The sequence below is a fragment of the Mizuhopecten yessoensis genome, unplaced genomic scaffold (genome assembly GCF_002113885.1).
Source record: "Mizuhopecten yessoensis strain PY_sf001 unplaced genomic scaffold, ASM211388v2 scaffold11069, whole genome shotgun sequence".
NCBI classification, from domain to species: Eukaryota; Metazoa; Mollusca; class Bivalvia; order Pectinida; family Pectinidae; genus Mizuhopecten; species Mizuhopecten yessoensis.
Genome location: NW_018408864.1, coordinates 1,493,530 through 1,521,315, shown reverse-complemented (window position 1 = coordinate 1,521,315; position 27,786 = coordinate 1,493,530). Strand labels below are relative to the sequence as shown.

Sequence of the window (27,786 nt, the reverse complement as noted above, 5' to 3'; positions counted from 1 at the left end):
ATTATTTTAATTGACCTATCAAATGTCGCGTTACATCTCAAATGAAGTAGAATGTCCTTTATATTGGTACTTGCTGCTTGACGCTGAAATTAAAGTAGGTAGCGTTACCTATTGTCAGTATACTGTGACTGGTTACAATGGTGTGCTCGGTTCCTACATCATGGTATTTCATTGAGGTAGTCCCCTGAAATCGGCATCAGATCTACACTATTTTTAGGGAGAAAACACATCAACATACTGTCTCCAACACACTTCACGTAAACATTATGCATAAGGAGACACGAGCTTAAATTGCCTTAAATATAAATATGAGGCTTACCCTAAAGAATAAGATAATTTATAGGGTTAGCATTTTTCTTTCTTATGCCATTCTTTCTACAAACATGACTTACTTTATATATCTTCGATGATTTTCTGTCCACCTTCAGAACACCATCCTTACATGATTTGTAGTTGATGTCTCTGTGACCATTGCACGTATAAATTTGAAAAACATCTTTTCCAGCAACCGCTACAAGTCCGCATGCACAGTATGGGGTACGATTGTTGCCATTGCAAGACGTTATCTGCACCTGTACCTGGTAATGTAAAACACTTATTCTGAGACGTTTTGTAATCAGAAGCTTATTTTGTTTTCATAAATCAGATCTGTATTGTAATAAAGATCGATGTGGGAAAGTATCAGCTATTTTTAGTTTTACCTGCATCGGTGGATTTTCACTCTTCAATAACATGAACTTTCCTTGGTATTGCAATTCATAAGCCCTAGAACAGAAAAGGTATAGGAAAACGTCAGCGTTGACTCTAAGAGGCTATAATCAGAATCCATAAAAATCACAGGCCGGTTTCCCTTGATATGTAAAGATGACTTTTCCATACATAACAATATTCACGGAAAATAACGTTATAAGCATTATCAAACTGGATAATTAAAACAACTTATCTTGAATCTGATTTTACTGCAACCTAGTTTACTGCATGCTTACATTATATTTTTCCGAGAATATTCTATGAATTATAAAGATACTGTTTGTGGAACAATTCCAGTTCCGTTTTATCACATGTACTAATAGCTTCATAACTGGATAGCAATTAATTCTAGAGTTACACTGTTTCCTGTAATACTTACATGCCATCGAATGACTTCATATGGGGATCACAGTACACCTGACAGCGTTTTCCTTGCCAGAACTTGCCGTCTGCCGCATCGAACACGTTCACCTATCATATAAAAAAATGACTTTTATCTGTTAACTGCTTAAAGGCAGCATTTGAATTTGAAGATATGAAATCCAGAAAATATTGCTCAGTGGTCGATAGGGATCAACCCGGTGAATACGAAAAAACAACAAATATTAAGTTGACTACTCACGTTAACTTGATCTGATATAGCGTTTCTCCAGAATTGGTGACGAGGTCTCTGTGTTTGAAGCTTGAATACGAACTGGTTATTTAAAAGGCTGTAGGTTCCAAGTTTACTGTCAACTGGTACGATGTCGAACTCGTACAACGTTGGTATCCAGGTATCGCTGCCAACATTGGCTGTCTTTGTAACACCTGTTAACTCCTTGGCGCATTTATTATGGTGGCGAATCGTGTTACTAGTACACATATTTTCTGATGACGTCTTGAGTATATAAACTGTAAGTGTACAGCCTCGCTCTCCATTAGACGGATGGTACATACAGCCAAAGGGGACTGTTTGTTGGAAGTACACAGAACCGCCTTTACCTCGCTCAACAGACACCGAGTGGTTCATCATCTGTACACAAAAATACAAAAGCAATAATGAGATATACAAACTGAGGATTGAGAGGATTGACTTTCTAGGTAATGTGTTCATTCAGTAATGCTTTAACTTTTCATACATGTATATATTTCTGTAGGAGGAGGATAGGGGTGATATCATTGTACTTTGTATATTTGATTTGCTACTAACCATTCGAGTAAAATTAAATAAAGAGTTATATGCTTGCAATAATGATCAGTTTCGTCAGGTAAAATAAAAACAACAAAACTCAGTGTAAGTACATTATGACGCAATATATAGCTCGGGGTAGGTGGTGGTCGAGGATCCACATGAACCGAGCAGACATATAATCAAACGTATTGACAAATCAAACAAGCAACTCGCTGAATCGAATGTAATAAATATCAAACATAGTAAAAACAAATTAACAAGTTCTTTATTCACCGTATTCAGATTTAAAAAAATGACTCTCCCATACAAGCCTACCATAATTCCAGCATAGAATCCCGCGCTTATCACAAGAGTTCCAGTGCGTCCGTTTCTAGATGATCTCACTCCAACACTACATGAAATCTGCAATAAAAGAGAGGTGTGATAATTTCGTGTCCACTACAAAATATTGTTTAATATTGCATAAAAGAAATGAGAAATTAATGTTTACTTACAGTAGGAAATGTAAATCAATTACATTATTTAGAACAATATATCAATATAATTAGTAACCGAGGACACGAAACACAAAGGTATCATTACAAAAATGATGTTTATCTCAATAATACGAATGTGTATGAAAAGGTCGTAAGTTGCACTGGATGGCTATCAATCACTTTAACTGATTTATTTACACAAGTTAAATATATGTATAAAACGCCAATTATATGTAAACGTTGCATATGATACAAGAAAGTCTTTCACAAATCTTTACCGTAATTCCGGCAGTAAAGCCAAACATTGTAAAGAGTTGTTCCTCTGTCACATACGCTTCTGCCACTTCCTGGACGACCAGGTCAGCTCCTAGATTGACGTAACTTCCGTCGACGTGGAAGTAGATAACGTAGTATAAGAGATTGGTTTCGTCTTTGTCAAAATCACAGAAGAAGCGAAGGGAAGGCTTTTCAGCTCTGTTTTCGTTCGGTACATCAACCCAATGCAGTTCGTACTTGATTTTGACAGTTGTTGGTAGATAGGATGGGGGAGGCTCTAATAGAATAAGATCAAATATTTTAGTTCACTCACATATGTGTCTGCAAGATTTCCAGTATTCGCATAACTATGTATGTAGGACCAGAGCAGAATGCAATGCATTAAAGAAAACAAAATGAAAGAAAGATGAGTTTTGATTCAAATCTGATTTACTACACATTTTCTGTGATAAAGTATTGACAGATGAACAAAGGTAATACATACCATTAGAATCTGATGGGATATCTGGAAAAAATAAGACATCATTATTACTCCGTAATATGAAACATATTTCCGAACATATAGAGAATTAATTTCTCACAATGTCATCAGTTCAAAAGAGATCGAATACTCTTCATAGATATTTAATCAACGACAACTTGATTACAACACAAAACATCCGAAATGAGCGTTAGTAAAATGAAAACCTGCAAGATAAAGAAGTAAAAGGTCATATTTGTCTGTATGACTGGACTTGAATCTAAAAAATAGAATTGTCAGAAGGCAAAGGGAAGAAACAAAAAACAGGCAAGAGATGCATTGAATAAAACAAATCCATTTTCGTTTAAACGTTTGCCATTACAAGTGATTCAAACGTGTTGTAAGTGAAAATCTATCTACCAATGCCACGGTATAATTAATTTTTTAAGTTTTTTATTGACTGATTCGTGATTCCTTATTTGTTTTGGGAAACGACGTCTACATCACAACATTGTGATATAATTATAATAACAATGACAAGATTTCCCGACTACAAGATGATGACATTATCAATAATTTTAAACTACAATATGGTAATATAAACCTGATAGGTAAAATTAATATAGTTTTTAGTACCTAGGATATACCAGAGTTTCACCTATCTTTCGGAAGTTTCACTTCTTTTCTAAGAAAGTATAAAAAATGTAAAAAAATGATAGTAAAGTTGACAGGTGTCCTATCTATTAATTGACATGTGTCCTTTCAATTAATTGACATGTGTCCTATCTATTAATTGACATGTGTCCTATCTGTTAAGAAGAGTCTTCGAATTCGAATGTAGAATTCAAATAACTGAAATAATATTGCTAAAATGTTTTGAAATTATCACCTAAAATCGTATTGAGCCATCGTATTACCAATAACGTTTTGCCAAACAATTATTCTAAGGATTTGATAAGTTAACGTTGAGTTTTCAAAGTGCATTTAATTTGAATAACAGTACCATTCAAAAGCGTTCTACTTTTCCGCGTATGATACTGAAGTCTTTACGATTGAGGTGTTTTGTAAGCCCCGAGACTTTTCGTTCGACAGTTTGTCCATACATAACGCAAGCTGCATACAAGTACAAAGTCAATTTACCTTCAGAATCGACATCGATTTAATGTTCCCCCAAAGTTATCTTGCTTGTTTATAAAACAAGATATTTGAGGGTAAACTTTCGTTAAAAAAAACAATGAAAGTGATATAATTGTTATGCTTCCTTATGTTAATTCCTTGAATTACTCGACCACAGAATCGCTTACGCCTGGCAATAAGTACAGAATACACATGTGCGTGCCGAAGAATTGATAAAAAAAATCAACGACCAGGATAAACTTTGAATTTCTTATAGAAAGGTTCTCTACAATTTCAGCAATCAACTAAAAATAACTTATTGTGTTCTTTTAGGTCCGGTACTTTAAGACGTATCATCCAAATACTATATTCCAGGTAAATGATAATAGAATTATTAGAGGAGGATGAAGATATTTTAGATAGACATCGCGGTAGTGAAGTTGCATATCGAAATTAATTATCACAATGTTTTTATGGCAAAACATTCAGGCATTGATAATATGTAACCTGAATACGAGGATATTATGAAAAGTTTGACCCGGTACAACATGTGACTTATTATCTATACCGAAAATCATGCGTATCACAAACTACTCACCGAAGCAATACGCGCTGTTCTCAGCAGGTGTAGTAAGGTAGTACATGATGTGTGTCGTACAGTTTTTGACGTACGTATACTGTGTGTCAACAAAACAAGTGTCTCCAGTTGTCCGGTTAGTGGTGCATAACTGTCTCACATGGTGCATGCCGTCAGCAGCAGGAAATGTTCCTATGAAAGATAACTTTATATATTAGAGGTCAAGCTAAGGCCGAATGACAGGTGCGTACAGATATGATTCGCTACTCAAGGGTCATTGCATTCTACCATCTCAATATAATTTTACAGTTTGGGCATAGGAAAAGCAGGCATATTCTTTAGATGACAGCGGATGTCACGTAACCTTCATCTTCAAAAGTTATTTATTTGCAATTTATTATTCTATGAACACATTAAATCCAAGGTCTTTAAAAGATGCTAGGTTCTCTTTTAAATTATGCTTATAAATGAGATTTAACAGAGAATACTGATAAGACTAAAGTGATTGTTTTTAGAAATGATGGTCAATTGAATGACAATGAATACTGGACATATAATGGGGTCCATTTAGTCATTGTAGATGAGTTTAATTACCTTGGCGTTTTTTGAATTATAACAGAAAGTTTCGTAAAACGCGACAAAAAGTAGCAGAACAAGGTCGTAAAGCATTATTTGCTGTTATAAAAGTGTGTCAAAAACATTATTTAAATTTTGAAACAATATTGTCGGTATTCGATACGTAATGTCGCTAGCATTAAAAACTATGGGTCTGAAATATAGGGAAGTCCTAAGGCAGCAGATATAGAAAAGTTACATTTAAGTTTATGTAAAAATCTACTTGGTAATTCAGATAATTGTATACTTCAGGCATGTTATGAAGAAATGTCTGACTGTGAAGAACATTGGCTTATGAATATATAAAAAAAATGTTTAGGATTGGATTAAGCTATTTTGTGGAAGTAAAAGACATACAAGATGAATCACGGATTTTTTCAAACAGGGACGTTTCATAAAAAAAAACAGTTCTTCTAAATGTAATCTATACAAATATCTCTGTGATGAGTTTGGTTTATAAAGTTACTTAAAAAATCTATTGATATTCAACACTTGAAGGAGTAAGTAAGGATTAGAACATTTTCTCATAAACTTAACGTAGAAATTGGTAGATACCAAGGTATTGAACACAGAAACAGGGTTTGTTCGTTATGTGCCTCTAATGATGTAGAAGACGAATATCATTTTGTTCTTAAATGTCCATTTTATTCCGGTTTACACAATTCATTTATTAAACCTTTCTATATCAGACATACAAGTATGCATACATTAAGTTGTTATCCACAGAAAATAGGAAATACATAACTAATTTGACCAACTATGTAAGAATCGCTAGTAGAAGACGACAAAATGTACTAAATTCAGTCAATTGTATCTAGTGTTTGTCAGTTATAAACTAGCGGAAAAAAGAAACTGTGCATGCCTAAAATGTGTTATAAAAATAAATGTGTATCACGTAGCACAACAAGGTTTTCAGAGACAATATATTTGTTATTTATTAACAGTTGCATTCCATTAGCCACGTTATGGAATCAATAAGTTCCCCTCAGGAGTAACGTAAACACAGCAGGGGTCAATACTGAGTTCACAAAGTTAATACCTCGTATGTCCACCGTTTGCCTGAATGCAAGCCTGGCAACGTCGATGCATGGAGCCTATCAGACGGTTCAAGAATGCTTGTGGGATGGCATTCCCGATCTGTACCAAGGCTGCAGCCAAAGCAACCAACGTCACCGGTTTATTAGGTAATGCCCGTAATCTGCGCTTCTTTTCATCCCAGACGTGTTCAATGGGCGACAGATCGGGGGATACAGCAGGCCAGGGCAACACGTCAACGTTCTGCTGGGCCAGAAAGTCCGTAGCGACACGAGCTGTTTGTGGCCTGGCGTTGTACTGCTGTAGCGTAAAGTGACGTTGCTGCCCTTGTACGAATGGAACGACGTTGGTTCGGAGGATCTCGTCACGGTAACGTAGCGCGTTCAAATTCCCGTTAACAACCTACAGAGGCGTTCTCCCGTTGGCTGTGAGGCCGCCCCAAATCACAACGCTGCCTCCGCCGAAAGAACGTCGTTGTACCACACACGCGCCACGAAAACGTACTCCAACGACGATACACTCTAGAACGGCCGTCACTATTATCCAGATGGACTCGCGACTCGTCCGTAAACAAAATGCCTGCCCAATCCCGTCGAGAAAATCGCAGATGCCTTCTGCACCAGTCCAGACGTGCTACACGATGACGTGGATTGCAGGACGTCGCGGACGGATAGCTCGTTCACACAATCGGTTTCGTACAGTTCGCGGGCTTATTGGTAGCAACCCAGGGATTGTCTGTGCAGTCAAACTTGCCGTTTGGAAGCGATTTCTCAAATGGACAAGCCGAATATGGTTTTCCTGTTGACGTGACGTCACACGTGGACGTCCCGCACGAGGTCGATCGCCGACGTGGCCAAACTGTTGATGTCCTCTCCACAAATCCCGGATTGTGTTTCGATGGACATGAAAACGTATAGAGACAACGGCTTGGCCCATACCAGCTTGCAGCATACCAATAATCCGGAGGCGGTCATTTTCATTGTGCCTCGGCATAGCATTAATCACAAACTAAAACGTTATAATGCTGTTTTTACTGTTCACTGGTCTCAACAGAGTGACCCAACAGTTGAACAATAAACTTTCATTGTCGAATTAGTTGGCTGGACGACAAAAACGTGCAAACTGGTCAATGCCTATAGAGAGCAAACTGCACGGAAAAAACTGTCAATGACACACGGATAGTGTGTATGTGTCATACTCGGTCATGTGTGTGAATTTTCATGTATATACAGTTGGTAATACATGTTCTATAACAATTCTCCGCATGCACAGTTCCCTTTTTCCGCTAGTATACATTAATATGTCCTTATCATCAAATGATATGCTACTATTAATTACATTATTTCAAGCAGTGCAATATTTCTCGCTACACTTCTAGGAGTAGGTGCGGAAGTGGTGTGTATGTGTGTTGACTGTAAAGCTTAAGGAAATAAGTAAACTGAACTCGAGGAAGTCAAAAATAAAAAAGGTTAACTTTACGATAAATACAAACTCGTGTTAGATCTGAAGCAACACAATAATTTGTAAACGCGACGTAGACGAGTCAATTTAAGAAAAACAAACTTTGAGGCGATCAATTAGGTAACTAAGATTTGTGAAAAATCGTTGCATCGGTATCGCCTCATATGCATTACAATAACCGACATTCGTATCATAAAAAAAATTGGCAAATTTCTCTTTGATATCATGATGGTGTGCATATAACTTGTTGAAAGTTGTTATCAAAATCATATGATTTGTAAACAGCTCGGATGTTTCTATCAAGACGTAAGAAAGTTCATGATAGGAAAATCAGAGTCGCCCAGCTTTTGTTTCTTCTCTTGTTAATAGACAGATAATACTGAAAAAGTGTGCAACCTTTCACATCGTGTTTACAGAGCATATTAAGAGAGAATCCGGTGAGTTATCAATATTTAAACATCATATGTGTAGTAGTACCCTGTACAAGAATACAGAGCGAGCAATAGTGCTATTAAAAAATGTAAAATGCTCTTATTCAGAATAAACTTATTGTATGCAGGAAAGGCCAAAACTTTTCTGTTGACTAGGGATGAGATAATTTATACATTGCGGCCTAGGTTGGATTGACATAGGAGTCAAGAAATGTAGATTAAGATTTTGTTTTCGTTTATTATAAAAACAACAACAAATAAATAGATAAACAAAAAATCAAATTTATACCAGGAGCTTCTTGGCATTTTTGACGCCTGTGAAACGCCGACTAGTTTAACAATAAAGAGAAGAATCGTTTGCCCATTAAAATGTATCGTTTGTGTATTCGCTTATTTTTTATCTGTCAATTCAGTTAGTAACTGGATAGTCTCTGTCCCGCCAAGATGGCTGTCTTCCCATATGTTATCAGATAAAATGTTATCTTGGTAACAAAGCGTAGTTTCACATCTTTTTAATGTATGGGAAAATATATATTGGGACGAATATGTGTCACAAGTTAATGTAAGTTTGGATGTATTTTATTTTTAACAAATCGGTTGAACTAGCGTGTTCTTAATAAAGTAGAAATAAATTTCGTTAGATCACTCACCATTCATCCAAATCTGGGATTCAGCCCCACACCGAGGTTGATCTAGGTCAGGACTCCATCTAAGTAGCTGATAATGTCCACCTGAATACCAGTCTTCTACCAAATGGTCACTTGCATGTATAGCGTGGGAATTTGTAGGACGACGATTTTCTAGGTTTGGGATTTGTGATGGTGTGGTCGACGAACAAGGGTCAATCAATCCCGCAACATCTGTGGAATATACGACAGAGTGCCAGAAAAGAAAAGAAAGAGAGAACGCAGATGTGTCCACGAAACTATAATTGTAACTCAAAATAAATAAAACTAGTGCAAATTACGAACAAAGGGACATTTACAAAATGCATAAAAGGTGAATAAGACCAGGCTCTCGGGGAAGGATAAGCTTTTTGCGTCATCGACGACATCTGTAATGTAAATATATATCAGCTTTAAGTAACGTCACGTGCTAACATCGAGAACGCAATTATTGAAAACAAAACCATAAGGCATACTAATTAGGACCATGAAAAACACTGACCTTCATATTTTATTAAGACATAGCTTATTTCTCAATGAGGACATACTGGCGACCATAAATCTTGTCCATATCATCATTAAAATACATCTTTGGAAACCAAGTACATGTGTTCAACATTTACTTCTGGAACGTTTCTTTGTGTTTGACAGAGGGTTGTTGATCCTTATAAATGTTTAGAATGACATTTAGTTGTTATCAACTTTCTAAGAGAGGAATATTTTATTTTAAGTTAATTATTAAATGATAAAACTTTGAAATAAATATCTAAATGCATTCGTTTCACTCCAAAATAAACGTAAAACATATTGGTGAACTGTAATAACTTATCGATCCAGTGAGACACTGATTGGTCCTATATCGTAATGGTCACTGGTCAGTTCGTTGTGATAACTTATCGAAGCAGGGAGCAACTGATTGGGTTCCTTTGTTATATCTGTCACTGGTCAGTTCCCCGTGATATCTTATAGAAGTAGTGAGCCATTGATTGGGTTTCTATGTCATACTGGCTATTGGTCAGTTCACTGTGATAACTTAGCGTACCTGCTATAACTTTATTATATTCCTATGTCTATCTCACCACTGGTCAGTTCACTTTTAAAACTTACCGAAGCAGTGAGATACTGACTGTGTTCCTATGTCGTACTGGTCACTGGTCAGTTCATTGTGAGAACTTACCGAAGCAGTAGGCTACTGACTGTGTTCCTATATCGTACTGGTCACTGGTCAGTTCAGGCAGCCGATATGCACGTCTGTCTCCACAGTTCATAACGTCAACAGTAAAGTTGTGCTTGCAGATATCGTCATTATATCTGTTGGTCATACAAACTCTCTTTTCATGAAACACTCCATCATTTTCCGGTAAGGTGTCTACAATTGTGACATATTTTCTTTGTTAATGTAAAGCCAGGTGTAATGATTAAAGTACGTGTAGTAATTTACAGTATACGTTTTGTAATAATATTGTTTCTCTTTTTTTGCGACAAATCCATAACTATTGATGCCTTACCATTTAACCATATTTGGAGTTGTGCACCACAGCCAATTTCCCGACCGGTCACCACGAAACTGGCCATGTCGTAGTTGGCTTCTGTCACATACAAACCGCCGAGGAGGTTTTTGTCATCGACAGAGGCAATGTCCCAGGACGGATTTCTCCAGGGTAAATCTGGGACAGGTTTCATATCAGCCAATCCGTCTAGATAAATAATAATGAAGAATTGAATTTTTGTTTCTCTTGCTGCAAATTCCATATTCTATGATATAACATTTTCAAACATAATATCGAATGTAAGTGTCAAAAAATGTTGTATTCAATAGTAAGGGTATTAATAACAAATAAACTAACATTACCTTTTACAAAGTAAATTGCTATTTCGTCTGCATGAATAGCTGAAACAGAAAAATGAACAATAATGATAAAGATCAATCATTATAATATTTCTTGTAACGTGGTAATATTGCAACTTTTTGGATCAAATCGGAAATTGCCATATAAAAGTCATAAATTCTTCTCTGTTTATTGTTGTTAGTAATTCAGCTATATAGTGCATACAACAATAATAATTTATTGACATCATGTTTCTTGATATGATTGTTACACTGTTATAAGTACCTCCGAATGCAAAACAATGTTTACATATCAAATCTTACAGCATCATCTGATTAAGGTCTTTTAAACTTTACCCATGCCGGCGTGTTTCCCATCAGGTACAAAACGTATATATGGTACTTGAGTAGAATAGTAGGTTGTGTAACAATCGTGTACAGTGGAAGGATAATCAGTTAATAAAATCCATGTATAACAGCCTGATTGGAGCGTCCTTCTCACAAAGTATTCGTTCCTGAAATGAAAATTGTGTGATGAACAGTAACGTGGTATGCTTAATAACTAAGTACTAACTGTGAAATAGTGCAGATTCTAATGTTCATATTAGTGACATGTGACATCATCCAATACATAAACAAGTTCTGATTGTTATTGAGGCCTTTACAAAATTCCCTTAAAGTACCCTCGCTGTCCAGAATTATGCTTCTTGAAGTCACTGTACTGAGTATCGAGGATTAGGCATGACGTCGATAGTACAGTCGTTATCTTTATGTTGACATACGAAAACATATCTCATTAGTATGGACAAAGAAGACATAAAATTCATTGTAACAAAAGAAAGAAAATGTGAAAAAAACGTAACATGAAAAACGTACATTTTAATGTCTTTTCACTATATTACATTTGTATTTATTTCTTTTTTATAAACATCTTGCTGTGCACCATGCATGTATGCAATATGATTATTTAGGTATACAATTTGTGTATGCATGTATTATATATATTTGGTATAAACATTATGGGTCAAAGAAGTAATATAGACGGTAAAACCAATAAAAACACTAAACATTATATATATTTATTATATCATGACAGGAAACACAGTTTAAGTTTGCAAAACAAATCCACAGACATTTTCATCTTGGTTCCTTTTCGGTCCTTTCTGACGCATACTATCTGTTTTATACGCAGTTGATTTCCCTAAGAACGTAATGTATATTGTTTTGGTTCCGTTTCTATTACACGTAATGTTCAAAAGAGTTCTGGCTCCGATTCGATCCGTTAGGATCAGTCACAACACAGCAAATGTATGTACCAGATCCGCAAATAGGGAATCAATGGCTCCTTGATCCTCGAAGTTCCAGGGTTACGCTTTCTTATGTTCTATGCATCTCTGGAATATGCCTTCGCAAAGTCGAAGGCCCGCGGTTATTCATTATCAGGTGAAAAAACTGAATAACCGTTAGGCTGTTACCTGTTCTTTGAAGATAACATAGGAACGACAACCGATTAAAATCACGGTCAACTGCTGTGTTGTTGTTTGTTGTATCGTAAATGATCGAACTAATCTTCCTGAATCATCTTCAAGGTAGCAGATTCAGAGCTTAAGAATTCGGCATTAACTATTCTAGGGGTGCACAGAACGTAAGTCAGCACAACCTTCTGGAATTAGAAGGATTGGATTTCATGTTTACTACTAAATTGAAAACGACAAATGAATTACAAAATATTACCACTACATAGCAAATAAAATTGAAAGCAATAATCACCTTGAAGCTACAGTGTATCCGAAAATCATGTAGCGGGAATATTAAAGATATATGTTAAAGTATTCTACACGTTTGTTGAAGTAAATACTTAATATTTTGTATATCTGTCGTACATCCTTCTGATTATGTAGGTAGATGAGCGTGGTGAATTTTAAGATTTCATAAAAATATGATTCATACAGGTACCAAGTTTTTTTTATAAACTGTCTGGCAAATGGTTAAATATTTCAAATGAAAAAAATGACATTATGACGCTGCAGATCTGGTCTACCATCTTGTCAGCATAACTTTTAAGTAAAATGAAGCGTTGCTGATTATTTTCAACGATCTTTAAATACATTCGTTATAGTACTAGGCAAATATTACGTAAGCATTTTAACTAACTGTCGTTCTAAGATAAAGATGCAATTACCGTAAATGCCAGTTTATTCTTTCATTTAAATTTTCTCGTAGAAGGAAATATAACGTACATATTAAGGAGCTTCATCAGGCCTCAGACTAATTGTTAACTTCCGACGATAAATCGTTTAAAATTTCTGTAACTAAATATATAACGGTTAAAAAATTGTAGTTATCTAGAAACGGGAAACGGCGAACAGTCGTATCACTGGGCGATATATACATAATTATGTCATTATCGGAAATTTTGTATACGCATTGTCTGACTAAAATAGCCAGGCAGTTGTTGTAAATTGAGTTTTTATCATTTACAAATCAGGTCTAGACAAAACCTGTGAAATAAAAAAATATTGGTTTAAACCTAGGACCATCTGTTTTTATCATATTGACCATGCTACGAAATGTATTAAAACTGTTCTTATTGTGGGAATATTGTCGTTGAACGGTGTTCATAAGGTGCCGTCCGACAGAATGGTCACTCAAAGGGAAAATGAATGTGTCATATCACTGACATGTCATCACCTGGACATCCTTAAGGTGCCAAGGGAGACATTGGCGGTAAGAAAATGGTTTCCCGAGTGTACCTTGACTACCGTGACACTGTTCGTTATGTTTTTGCGTTATCCTCTTTCCAGTTGTGGTTTTAAGTCCACATATGATCATGTTATTAAAGCGCAGCTTGAAGTGTCATCTCACTGATAATAATAACAATAAAGATAATAATTCGAGGTTCTTATATACCACTTTATCACAACCTAGTTTGTAGGTCGTCTCAAAGCGGTTCTCAATTATTATCCGTGGTTGTAGGGCCTTTGAAACCAGCCAATACCTTTATCAACTCCCCGGAGAGCATACAGCCGGTGCTGCCATTTCGGCGCTCACAGCTAGCTTTCAACATTTCTAGCACTGTCCAACCACGTACTCATTTACAGCTGAGTAGACTGGAACAAGCGGAGTAAAGTATCTTGCTCAAAGACACAACACAGTGCAGTGCCGTGACTCGAACCCGCAACCCTTCGGTCACGAGCCCGGCGTCCTACCACTGGACTACCGTGCCTCACTGATATATGGAAATAAAACCTGGCCACAATAGCACGGCAACCGTCAACGGGTTGAGCAAAGGAATGCGCGACAAAACAAGAAGGAAGAGCAAACGAAGGAGTAAAAGGAACAAACTGCAAAAGATGGTGCAATGAAGGCAGAATGTAAGGTTTCGTTTGAATCCTTTAAGGCGTATAGATAATGTTCCTTATCCATATCTTCAAGCAGTCCATGTAAGCCGCCTACCGCCATTACTTGGTACACTTTTGTTTGCCATATATGCACTTATATAATGATTTAATGTTTGCATTCATATTTGCCACAATGTCTAACAAAACACAACCGTTTTATATGTATTTTGTTTTCACTTTGACAATATATAATGAATGACAGCAGCTCTATGCAGCTGATTTAAATGCTCAAATATTTCTTTGAGCATATAAATCCCATAAAAACAAAACAGCTACATTAAGATTTAAAACATTATCTCTTTGACGTGACAACAAAGAAAAAAACTCGTTTAGTTGTTCGTCGATACCAAAGATATACAACCATAATAGACAACTAGCAAAATAATACAGTACAGAAAACAAACCACGGCTTAAATGTTAAGTTTACATTGAGAATCAGTTATTCACTGAGATGTTCATTTGTATAATACATGACATCATGATTAGTTAGGGGAAATGTTAATGCAGGACAAATACCGCTTTGTTTTGTTTCAAATGATTAGTGGAGTTTCTGTTGTAACCTAAGCAATGAGAAAATAATATACATTACCAATAATAAGAATATCTGTAGAAGTATAGGAGCAGTTGGTCAGTCTCATCAATCGAAGACGCGGTAAGGTAATTTCTGTGAAACCAACTAAACTTATTAGTCCCAGTAGCATTGAATTCGAAGTACATCTGTTCAACACCTGACTTTATCACCTCCAATCGGACCTAGAAATAAAACATATACATATATAATATAGAGGATAGCTAACAGTGTCTTCAGTAATAACAAAAACAAAAATATTAGCAACACAATTGAAAAACCCATGCATGCGACGCGACTCATCAAGCTAACAATATTTGAATTGAATTATTTTACCGCTAGCATGTGTAGACAATCCTAAGCGACAAAAGAGAATTCTATGTCCAAAAGAATTAATAAAATATTGATTATTTAATTATTTATTTAATATAGTAGGTACTGTAGTCCATATTTAATCACAGTTTACACAATTACTATCAAAGTTTAGTATTTGTCCCTGTGCTGGATCGGCAGCCCTTATTGTGTTGTGCTACCTAAACTTATCTCCCTTTACTCCAGGCTTCGTACTTCAAAGAGAAAAATACCGCCTGTTTTCATGGAAGGTGGCATCTGTGAAATTTGTAAGTTTGTATGATATTAGAACCGATGTTACTATATCTGTCGTTTTATGATCACTCTGAAATGAATCAATCCATGTTCAAGATGTGTCATTCCTGAGTTTTGTCGTAATGTAGCGGTGAAGCGGGTAAATCGGAAAGTCACTTCGCCCCAACTTCCTGTCATGCAACACGTGTGGATAGCTATTGTATTTGTTTAGTATGTTAGTGAACTACGACTGAACAATGATTGTATATGTAGCTTTATGTAATATGAAAGCTTGTGTGTTATTTAATATCCATTTTCAAGTCATCAGTATTAAAATAGGCACACTAGTCAATCTTTTAATGTAGGTGCCTGTTATGTAGTTGTCAGTAATAAAGTAGACACGTCAATTAATCTAGATTTCCTATGTAGGTGCCGGTGATGTAGTTGTCAATTTTTGTAACAGGCTGTGCTATATCTTACAGTGTTCATATATGTTCTTGTAGAGAGTTTGTCTACATTTATCAATGTCCCGGTGCCATGCATCATTGTAACTGGTTCAGCCATGGTGTCGCCACAGCGTAAGTTTATAAGTACTGTTATAATTCCCCTGAATTGAATTGTAATAGATTGTTCTATCATTAAACAAATTTTCCTTGCATTATTTTTGTAATTAAAGGGAATTTGCTGTATCAATAATAACAAGCCTATACAGTTGATTTTAAATCAATGTAATAATATTTGCCGATGGTATTTTAGCATACCAGAGACCATTCAATTATAACATAATACATCATATTATGCAATGTGGTAATGCACTCAACTTGAATTGTGCATGTATATTAATAGGACGTTTTGTCAAATTTACCTCTGATCTTTATTGCATCATATTTCCAATTTTTAATCTGGATATTTTGTGCATTTCCAGTGTGTGAAATTGCTGTATTTCTGTATGTTGTAGTTCTTACGGTGTTTTGTTAAAAACGAATAAAAAAACTTTCATCACGAACCCGTTATCTGTCTGTCATCATTCCTGAATGAGTGGCGGAACAGTCCCGGCATATAAACTACGATCACTACGCGATGTTGATACTTTTAAGTGCCGAATCTCAAATGCTGAGGAGTTGGGTAACATGCAAAGTTGTGTAACCACTTATCCTGATGATGAAATATAACACCATCTTTACTCTAGTTATACTTAATCACTGTAAAAAATGGCCCTGATTATTTTGTACTTTCTCCAAATCATTTGGCCTCAGTAGCATGGTACTTGGAGACACTGACACGTGTTTCCCCGATCTTATACTTAGAATGGATGTCCTGCATAGTCTGTTGGCTTCAATAAAAACGAAATTGTACTTTCGTCGTGAACGTTCCTTTTCCCCTGGAGTATAGTCACTGTGAGATAAAACATATGATTATTCTGAGCATTAGACTGGGCTGGTTGCTCTGAAGGTTTTTCGCAAGGACTGCATGCTGTACACATGGCGGTGATTAGTCATTGGCATATATGTAATAAACATATACAATGTATAAAATCTTCCTTCATCAAAATACAGATTCATTTATGCAAAACACTATCCCGTAAAAAAGTGACCAAAGAAATGTATTCAGCGGATAGAAGTTTATTACCTTAATTGATGCAATACCCAGACGTTTACAAAACATGTGTTCAGCATGAACAAATGTTAAGACACGTATATTTACATGTACATACACATGGAAGCTTAGTGCGTCATTAATCTATTAACTCTATTTATGAGGTACGCAGAGTCAAAACACGACAGAAACACTGATGATTAATGTTTTGATAATATCGTGATTGAGCAACAATAAAAAAGTAAAGCATGATTAACTTGCGTCTTTTGCATTATATAGATTTTCTTGGTTTTCAACACGCTTGTTTCTTTTTGGAAGTAGGAAATGTAATGCTGTTAAATTGCTCAAATAAGTTATCATAAATGTGTCTGTTGACACATCCACATAATGTTAATGCAAATAACTGAGTTTTGTTTATTTATCTGGGTCTTCAAATACGAACTTGAGTTTGGTTTTCAATTTCGAATTCCATGATGCTTTTTACGTCACCTCCTTTTGCCAAATAACTGGCGTAGTCTTTCTCAAAATTATCAATATCGTTAATTTCACGTTTCAATGCAAGGAAAGAGACTCGCAATAGTTCAGACCTTTGACAAATATGGACGGTTTACACAGTCTATTCCTCTTTAAGGTAAGCAAGACATATCTCTCTTCCATCCTAGTCAATGTAATGTTTGTATTGAATTGATGTATACATAGCACATTGAAGAACGTAATTGATTTAGCTTGTTCTATTATATATAGGACAGATACAGTCGTACATGTCACACTGCTGTAGTCCGAATCCATGCTGTAAAACAGACTCGCTCAGAATTTATCATGTATATGTAATTATTCATTATGTGAATATGTGTGTTTCATGTTGTTACAAACCCTTTCCTTTCATAAATATTGCCAATACCCATCTGTGTCTGACCAGTATTTTGTCTTTGCCCAATAGATACTTGCTATGCATGTATCATGTGTCCTTTTCATGTCATGAAAATGTGTTAAATGATTACTGATAAAACATCACCAACACCCTATGGGACACACAGGAGATCCAGGAGGCACACACTTAATCTTTTTATATATACATATTTAATACATGTTCGCAGGATCTATTCAGTCTAAAGAAAACTTGTGTTTCTTTTTAATGATAGATGCAAAATTACTGATTTGTTCTAATGATATACATTCTAACCCAGGTCCTCTACGTAGTCGCGCAATATCTCACCTCACTGTAAGAAATATACGATATTAAACTGATATTATTAAATGTGAACTAGAATGAAAGCGATATGCTTTGTCTAACCGAAACACATCTTACTCCCGAAATTCCAGATTCAGAAATATCAATTGAGTGATACTCAAATGTCTTTCATAGATTAAATAGAACTGGTCCTGGTGACGAACCAATTATAGAATATAAAATACGTAAACATCTAAGTCTAACCTGAAATACCTGAAAATACTATATTGAATCTTCCTATTTTTCACATCTATGAAAAACCTTAAAAAGGATAAATATTTTGAGATTATTACAGCAAAAATGTAGATAGAAAATCTCTTACTGCTTTATATACATCTGACATAAGACCTACACTGGACAATGCTGATGTAGTGTGCGATACTTGTACTCCAGTTAAAAAAGAATCTGCTCAGCTAGAGGCAGCAATATTAGTTACAGGCAATGCTGAGGAACATCACATGATATTTTCTATCAAAAGATAGGATGAGAAATATTAAGTAATAGAAGAAAAAAAAACTGATATTTATGAATAATGAAACACCAAATTACCCGAAGGAAATAATTGAACCCTACTTCCTTGATGATAATCTAGATAGATATCCTTTGAGAACTTTTAGAAAAGTTTATATCCCATTATGTCGTATTCTTAATTAGTATGAAAGTTGTTTCCTTTACATGTTTAATGCATTTTATAGAATTGCTCCTGGTATTCATGATATATTTTTTACTAAGCAGTTTATACGCTGTTTATGTCAAAATCATAATGTTCAATCTGAAACAACTGATGTTTGCAAATTTTCTGGAAATCGCAACATAAACGTATTTCTTTGCCAGCTACAGGTGTGGGATCGCACAACGTTACTCGATGTGTGGTGTGCGCACGGTGTGTGCACGGTGTGTGAACGATGTGTGCACGATGTGCGCACGATGTGCGAACGATAAAAAGTTGGACGATCATTGCTTGCGCGCATTTGTGTGCACGATGGACGAACGATGTGCGATAACAATCGTGGTTGGTGTAAATTAAGGAATGCCTTAACAATATATACGGTTTCGTGTGTAAAGAAATACAATTTTCTATATTCTAATTACATCTATAAGCTTATCTTTATGTCTATATTTTCTTAAAATTAGAAATTGTGTTTTCAGTATTTTTCAAACGACCTTAATCGACACATATGAAATTACAACACAGTCTCGTATACAGGTAAACATAGCCACTTTGTACATGTACCTGGACCGTTGTTTTCCCCAGCCCGGGGCGCTTACGTATTTCGTCGGGTAGGGCCAAAGGTGTGAAAACCCAAGTGAAGGGGAGCTATATGCAAACCGAATACAAATAACAATTACTGAACGTACGGTTTCGCATATCAACTCTATCTGTAAGGTCAAGGCCAGGTAAAACTCCGGTCACTCATCGAATTTTTATTTACCTGTTCTGTTACCTTGGAGCCAAACCCATTCAATGGTCACTGTAATGATGTGTAACACGCATTGTAAAACTGTACATACTCCTCATGACTGTGATGAGAAATTAAAGTTATATATACAGTTTTCATTATTGCATACGAGCTTTCCGTATTTTTTTCATTCCGTAAAATTGATCTACAAATTGTACCCAATCGCACAGTTGTGCGAAGAGAAGCGCACAACGGGGCGAACGATTGTTAAATCGCACAGTTGTGCGCACCATATGTGGACGATGTGCGGACGGTGTGTGAACGATGTATGCACGGTGTGCGCACGGTATTTTTGGTGCGTTGTGCGGTCACACAACTGTAAGAAATGGTGAAAGTTATCTAAATTACGACCTTTATTAAGACCATTTGATTGAATCTCCTCATTGTGAATGTAACCAAAATATGAAACTGTGTCAAACTATTTTCTGGAGTGTAATAGGTATAAATAGAAATAAATATTCGCCACATTTTACAGCAGAATCGCAATGTATGATGTACACAATCACCTTAGTATAAAGGTCCTGCTACACGGCTGTGGCAATTGTAATGACACCAAAAACAAACATATTGTCACAAATATATCAGATGTTATATTTCAATCACACAGATTCCTTAATATTGTGCTATAAGTCCTTACCATTAGTCGAACTTCAATTCGTTAAATGTGTCCTGTTATGTACATGTATTGTGCTGCCTCTTGGTAAATATCATTTGTCATTGTTGTGATAAAGGTCATTATCAACATATAATGCTTAGCTATGTACTTTCCTCTTAGCACCACATATTGGGTATTACCATAGTAGCGGATGAAGTACTGTATATATTTGTTGTAATTGGCTTTTGAATGTCATTATGGATGGTCCATACGTGACACATCGACTTTGTATGGCCTGCATGTTTTTAAGAGATGAAGCCAAGTCTACCAAATATATATGTTTTTAATATTCAAAAAAATATATTAATATTAAAAAAACTGCATGGGTTACACTGGCGACGTATGTAGTATCGTAGTAACATAGTTATATTATGTTTACATGAATAAACCGACCATGTAATACAAAATACAATAATATAATAATAATCAATGCAGAAGTACTCTCTACCTTAAACAATCAAACGTGAGGGTAAGGAAGCTGAATTCATCAGACGTCTTAGACCACGTTTAAACAATACTGTTTGACTACTATTTTATAATGTTCTCACTTCATGACACGTTTCAGGCAGAGAGTATTTCTGTATTTGAAAGGATGTGCATACGCGAGTTCCGATCAGTGTTTTTTATCGGGTATTTTTCTTCGTCTATAGAAGAATTATATTTGAACATTTACGCTACCGTATTTGATCCGTTGTAGTGAAAAAGGTAGTGTGTCGGATCAGTAACATAATATTCCGAAGTTCGCTCCTCACAGGAAATGTTTTATTTTGTTATTTTTGATTCATAAATAATAGCATCAATAGTAAATCTAAATCCTAACAAATAGTACTCTTTAACTTTAGACCAGCATTATGTATTTAATCGCTGTAAAATCGCTATGTATCAGCGAACTGGTATGTTACGTCATAGTTTATGACGTCATAATATTTACTTCAATAAATAGTCTGAAGAATCTCTTTGTCGAGATGAAAGTACTAAGACTCGTTGTTGAGATTTTTTCTTTTTATATATTTTTTTCTGTTTTTATGATATATATATATATTTGCATGATTGTAATTAGTGGTGTTTTGTTGCTATGGTATCAAAGACAATTGAAGTATATGCTGTTATAAAAATGAAGTTGTTTTCAGCAAAATATCTTTTTCTTAAATTAAACGAGGACAAAATGTAAATATAAGACTTGACTTAACATTTTATTTATAGCATTAGGGATAACTACAATTGTACTGGAGTAAATAGTACATTGTCGGTGGTTAATAGGTTGGCAATGAGTCTATCACACGATAGAAATCGCAGCAAGGCACTTATCCTCGTTGTTATTTTTTGTATATGGGCATGGAATGGCGAATTTACACTGATATCGGTGATTCATGTCCGTGCAATACAAAAATAAGGACAGTATAAGAATGTGTTGACAGACACTGCAAAAGATAATTATAATTGGTGTTTTGTTTTGTAACTTGATAAATCCCTAAGGTGCCCCCGGAACAATTTTGTACAGATCACCAAATCAGGTTTTCTAACTGGCTATATGTCTTGATCAGTCATTCAGAAAGTTCTGATTAAGATATATACGGATTTGTTGATAGGAGCAAGGAGGGAAAAAACATTTACAGAGTATTAAGCATTTGGAATGTGGCGCGAATTTAAGAATGGTGCATGATGTTGCTGTAAGAAAAGCTGATTAAAGAGCTTGTTTTTTTTATTGTAGACCCAAAGACAATAATAATGATGTCTGCCTAAAATATAAAACATTGACATTTTAAGTGAAAACATATTCTAGTTCAAAACATGCAAATCCATACCTTGTTGAATGTCGATGTGTCCCATGTGTCCACTTCGCTTGACTTATAATGTCCTCCATACCCAATATTTCTAGCGTCGGCATTGTTCTCGTTATAAGTAGAATTGGAATCCCAGAGATTGGCGATACCGCCAGTACCGCCTATGATATGACTGGCTCCACGGAACACAAGTTTCTTGAATGTGCATGCTGCAAAAGTCAAATACTGAGAGAAACAAAAAATACCTTGCAAGAGACCATACATTTGAAGCGACATTATAATAAGTATTTACCTTGTACCTACCTAACTACCTGAACCGACATTATAATTAGTGTTTACATTTTACCGACATTCTTATAATCCTCACCCTGTACCGACATTCCAATTTGTCTAAATTTGTACCGACCTAACTAGTATTAGTATTAATCTTGTCCCGACATTCTAATTTATTCTAACATCGTATCGACATTGTGATTAATCTTCATCTTGTACCGACATTATAATAAATATTTACCTTGTATCGACCTAATAAATTTGTTCTGGCATTATATCAGTGCATATCGTGTACCGACATTCTCATTAGTGTTAACCTTGTATCGACATTCTCATTTGTGTTAACCTTGTATCGACATTCCTATTAGTGTTAACCTTGTATCGACACTTTCATTAGTGTTAACCTTGTATCGACACTTTCATTAGTGTTAACCTTGTATCGCCATTCTCATTAGTGTTAACCTTGTTCCGACATTCTCATTAGTGTTAACCTTCTACCGACATTCTCATTATTGCTAACCTTGTACCGACATTCTCGTAAGTGTTTACTTTGTATCGACATTCCCATTAGTGTTAACCTTGTATCGACATTCTCATTAGTGTTAACCTTGTACCGACATTCTCATTAGGGTTAACCTTGTCCCGACATTCTCATTAGTGCTAACATTGTACCGACATTCTCGTTAGTTTTAACCTTGTACCGACATTCTCATTAGTGTTAACCTTGTACCGACATTCTCATTAGGGTTAACCTTGTCCCGACATTCTCATTAGTGCTAACCTTGTACCGACATTCTCGTAAGTGTTTACTTTGTATCGACATTCCCATTAGTGCTAACCTTGTATCGACATTCTCATAAGTGTTAACCTTGTATCGACATTCCCATTAGTGTTAACCTTGGATCGACATTCCCATTAATGTTAACCTTGTATCGACATGCTCATTACTGTTAACCTTGTATCGACATTCCCATTAGTGCTAACCTTGTACCGACATTTTCATTAGTGATTCCCATTAGTGTTAACCTTGGATCGACATTCACATTAATGTTAACCTTGTATCGACATGCTCATTAGTGTTAACCTTGTATCGCCATTTTCATTAGTGTTAACCTTGTATCGCCATTTTCATTAGTGTTAACCTTGTATCGCCATTTTCATTAGTGTTAACCTTGTATCGACATGCTCATTACTGTTAACCTTGTATGGACATTCCCATTAGTGCTAACCTTTTATCGACATTCTCATAAGTGTTAACCTTGTATCGACATTCTCACTTGCGTTAACCTTGTATCGACATTCTCATTAGTGTTAACCTTGTATCGACATTCTCATTAGTGTTAATCTTGTACCGACATTCCCATTAGTGCTAACCTTGTACCGACATTCTCATTAGTGTTGACCTTGTACCGACATTCTCATTAGGGTTAACCTTGTACCGACATTCTCATTTGCGTTAACCCTGTATCGACATTCTCATAAGTGTTAACCTTGTATCGACATTCTCATTAGTGTTAATCTTGTATCGACATTCTCATTTGCGTTAACCCTGTATCGACATTCTCATTAGTGCTAACCTTGTATCGACATTCTCATTAGTGTTAACCCTGTATCGACATTCCCATTAGTGCTAACCTTGTACCGACATTCTCGTTAGTTTTAACCTTGTACCGACATTCTCGTTAGTTTCAACCTTGTACCGACATTCTCAGTAGTGCTAACCCTGTACCGACATTCTCGTTAGTTTCAACCTTGTACCGACATTCTCATTTGCGTTAACCCTGTATCGACATTCCCATTAGCGTTAACCCTGTATCGACATTCCCATTAGCGTTAACCCTGTATCGACATTCTCATTAGTGTTAACCCTGAATCGACATTCCCATTAGGGCTAACCTTGTACCGACATTCTCGTTAGTTTTAACCTTGTACCGACATTCTTATTAGTGCTAACCTTGTACCGACATTCTCATTAGTGTTAACCTTGTATCGACATTCTCATTAGTGTTAATCTTGTATTGATATTCTCATTTGCGTTAACCCTGTATCGACATTCTCATTAGTGCTAACCTTGTATCGACATTCTCATTAGTGTTAACCTTGTATCGACATTCCCATTAGTGTTAACCTTGTATCGACATTCTCATTAGTGTTAACCTTGTATCGACATTCTCATTAGTGTTAACCTTGTATCGACATTCTCATTAGTGTTAACCTTGTATCGACATTCTCATTAGTGTTAACCTTGTATCGACATTCTCATTAGTGTTAACCTTGTATCGACATTCTCATTAGTGTTAACCTTGTATCGACGTTCTCATTAGTGTTAACCTTGTATCGACATTCTCATTTGTGTTAACCTTGTATCGACATTCTCATTAGTGATAACCTTGTACCGACATTCTTATTAGTGTTAACCTTGTATTGACATTCTCATTTGCGTTAACCCTGTATCGACATTCTCATTAGTGTAAACCTTGTATCGACATTCTCATTAGTGTAAACCTTGTATCGACGTTCTCATTAGTGTTAACCTTGTATCGACATTCTCATTTGTGTTAACCTTGTATCGACATTCTCATTAGTGATAACCTTGTACCGACATTCTTATTAGTGTTAACCTTGTATTGACATTCTCATTTGCGTTAACCCTGTATCGACATTCTCATTAGTGTAAACCTTGTATCGACATTCTCATTAGTGTAAACCTTGTATCGACGTTCTCATTAGTGTTAACCTTGTATCGACATTCTCATTTGTGTTAACCTTGTATCGACATTCTCATTAGTGATAACCTTGTACCGACATTCTTATTAGTGTTAACCTTGTATTGACATTCTCATTTGCGTTAACCCTGTATCGACATTCTCATTAGTGTAAACCTTGTATCGACATTCTCATTAGTGAAAACCTTGTATCGACATTCTCATTTGCGTTAACTCTGTATCGACATTCTCATTAGTGTAAACCGTGTATCGACATTTTCATTAGTATTTACCTCGTACCGACATTATAATTAGTGATCAAATTGTACCTACATTATAATTAGTGATCAACTTGTACCTACATTATAATTACTGTTTACCTTGTTCCAACATTATAATTAATATTTACCTTGTACCGACATTATAATTAGAGATCAACTTGTACCTAATTATAATTACTGTTTACCTTATACCGACATTATAGTTTGTGTTTACCTTGTACCAACATACACTTTGATATCGAATAATCACGTAATGGTATCGAAAAAAAGTAAATGAACGCTAGTTAAAACTTTGTCAATGTTTCATGTATGAAGGGTTTTATTGACACACTTCCACTTGTCTTTCTAAACATCTGTTTGTTAAAAAGTTTGTTACAATGATGTGTCAATATGTGCCGTTTTACATGTAAGATCAAAAATAATGTTTCGATGTTTTATGTATATACATGACTGAAATAAATATTATTTTTTGTATTGTATATGCTCAGCAGATCATACAGTGTGTAGCGAATCATACACAGGGTGTTTTAGATCGTACAGATGGCAACTTCTAACAGTTATGACCCAAAAATCGGTGAACTTTAACAAATATGCAGTGACAATCATTTTCATATTAAAACATTGTATATTATCCTTAACTTTGAGACATCTTGCAATAATTCATTTTTTGCCTACAGCAAGATTACAACTGATATTATTTTTAAAAAATATCGGAGTCAAAACTTGAAGGTTGTGGACTTCTGTCGGTGCATTTGTCAATCACAGAAATCCAGTTAGAATCTACAAGCAATGAACTGAACTGTTAAGTCCAGTTACTGAATGGCGTGTTGGTGACAATGTCCACTTTTATCAATATTTACCATTTGTTAGTGCTGCCGGCAGCCACAGAACTCCGCCAACGTACAGTCCAAGATTCATTCTGCAAATTAAATATGATAAGTTCAGATATATTATAGACTTTCCATAATGACATTAATTTCAATTTAATGCTACACGTATTTACATCACGAAGTTTACTTAAAAAAATGATTATATTTTAACAATGTTTTAACCTCGGTTTAAACAATTAGATTAAATTGGATTTAAGTATTTACTTACTTTGCAAATCAACCTCATTCATAACAACTGAAAAGGCATATAGCGGATTTTATCTCATTGCCGCAACGACTTTTACTATGACAGGATACCAAGGATCAAACAGGCGTGTTCCTCTGTCCGCTACCAGGCATCGGGACTGATATTTGAGTATTTCACAACAGATGAACTATCAACCACCGCATTGGTGTATGCTGTGTAAGTGTCATCCAATGATTGCAGTTGCTTTCGGACAATTAGCGAGTCGAGGTAATGACGTGTTGTAGGCACAAGACAGATAAATATTTTCTTTATATTTAAACGACACAAAAGGTCATTTTTGGCCATATTGATTTGAATAATAGAATCTAAAACAAATCTTTTAAGCTTCAACGCTTTATCTGATATTGTGTCGGAAGAACACGAGACGTTTTAACACTGAATTGTTGCGATACAATTTTGCAGCAGTTTACATACACGTATTGTAATTATTCCAGTCCGTTTATATAATGGTCTTTTATATCGAGCATTTAATTCTTATCAGGTTTACATATGATACAACGCACACAGTAGACATTCAGAAGTGTTTATAAGATAGACTTATGTTGTGAATTGCTTGATTGACTATCCGTTCCGCTGCATAGTCCGTCTGTCATAGATGGAGGGTTAATCAGTGTTTCAACATCTGTACTTTTTTCTCATCAAATACTTATATCAAATATTAGTGTAAGCATTCCTTCAGTACTTAGGTACTAGTAGGTCAAAACAAAAATAATACAGCTTTTTATTTTTATAGATGTCTAAAATTATAAAGAACAAATACTTCATCTCATCTTAATAACACTGGATCCAAGGAATTAAGCTTTAAAACGTAATCTGTTTTCGATTTTCAGATCGTTAACTGTCATGTTCTTAATAGAAACATCTGTATTTCCTTAATTTACATTATTCAAATGTCACAGTTTATGTGGTATTCAAAAGCTGGATCTGAATATAACCATTTTTACTGAAAGATTTAGACGACCTACAGACAAACATGCAACACAGAGTTTCTAAATATACACATTGATGAAGAATATGGGCTAGCTTAACGATCGCTTAAAAAAAAACCAAGAAAATAATATATTTCTTTAAAGGTTGATGATCGTAATTTTACTCATTAGTGTGCTTTGTCGCTTTGTTATCACTTCCCCGGTTCCATCTTTGTTGACAAGACATTATTTTGAATTAAAAGATGAAAGTTACGCACGTACATGTGATGACATCAACCTTTTATCTAAAGAAGCTTACCAACCTGAAAATAAAAACAACT

The 27,786-nt window shown here is 35.4% G+C and overlaps 1 protein-coding gene across 3 annotated transcripts in view; it reads right to left on the bottom strand.

Annotated features, from left to right (window-relative positions):
• LOC110465342 overlaps positions 1-27,786 on the bottom strand; it is a 50,556-nt gene that overhangs the window by 11,142 nt on the left and 11,628 nt on the right. For 2 of the 3 annotated variants that reach the window (XM_021521093.1, XM_021521094.1), the window contains exons 2-17: positions 26,261-26,319; positions 22,163-22,350; positions 14,852-15,015; positions 11,219-11,376; positions 10,886-10,924; positions 10,542-10,730; positions 10,211-10,402; positions 9,019-9,228; positions 4,848-5,018; positions 3,158-3,178; positions 2,676-2,950; positions 2,237-2,323; positions 1,373-1,762; positions 1,130-1,221; positions 702-765; positions 393-578 (exon numbers count right to left, since the gene is read on the bottom strand). In XM_021521093.1, the coding sequence (XP_021376768.1) occupies positions 393-578; positions 702-765; positions 1,130-1,221; positions 1,373-1,762; positions 2,237-2,323; positions 2,676-2,950; positions 3,158-3,178; positions 4,848-5,018; positions 9,019-9,228; positions 10,211-10,402; positions 10,542-10,730; positions 10,886-10,924; positions 11,219-11,376; positions 14,852-15,015; positions 22,163-22,350; positions 26,261-26,318 (2,484 nt within the window). In that variant the 5' untranslated portion in view covers position 26,319. Of the gene's footprint in view, positions 1-392; positions 579-701; positions 766-1,129; positions 1,222-1,372; positions 1,763-2,236; positions 2,324-2,675; positions 2,951-3,157; positions 3,179-4,847; positions 5,019-9,018; positions 9,229-10,210; positions 10,403-10,541; positions 10,731-10,885; positions 10,925-11,218; positions 11,377-14,851; positions 15,016-22,162; positions 22,351-26,260; positions 26,320-26,498; positions 26,581-27,786 lie in introns of those variants that run through there. The other variant, XM_021521095.1, reaches the window with a different exon arrangement.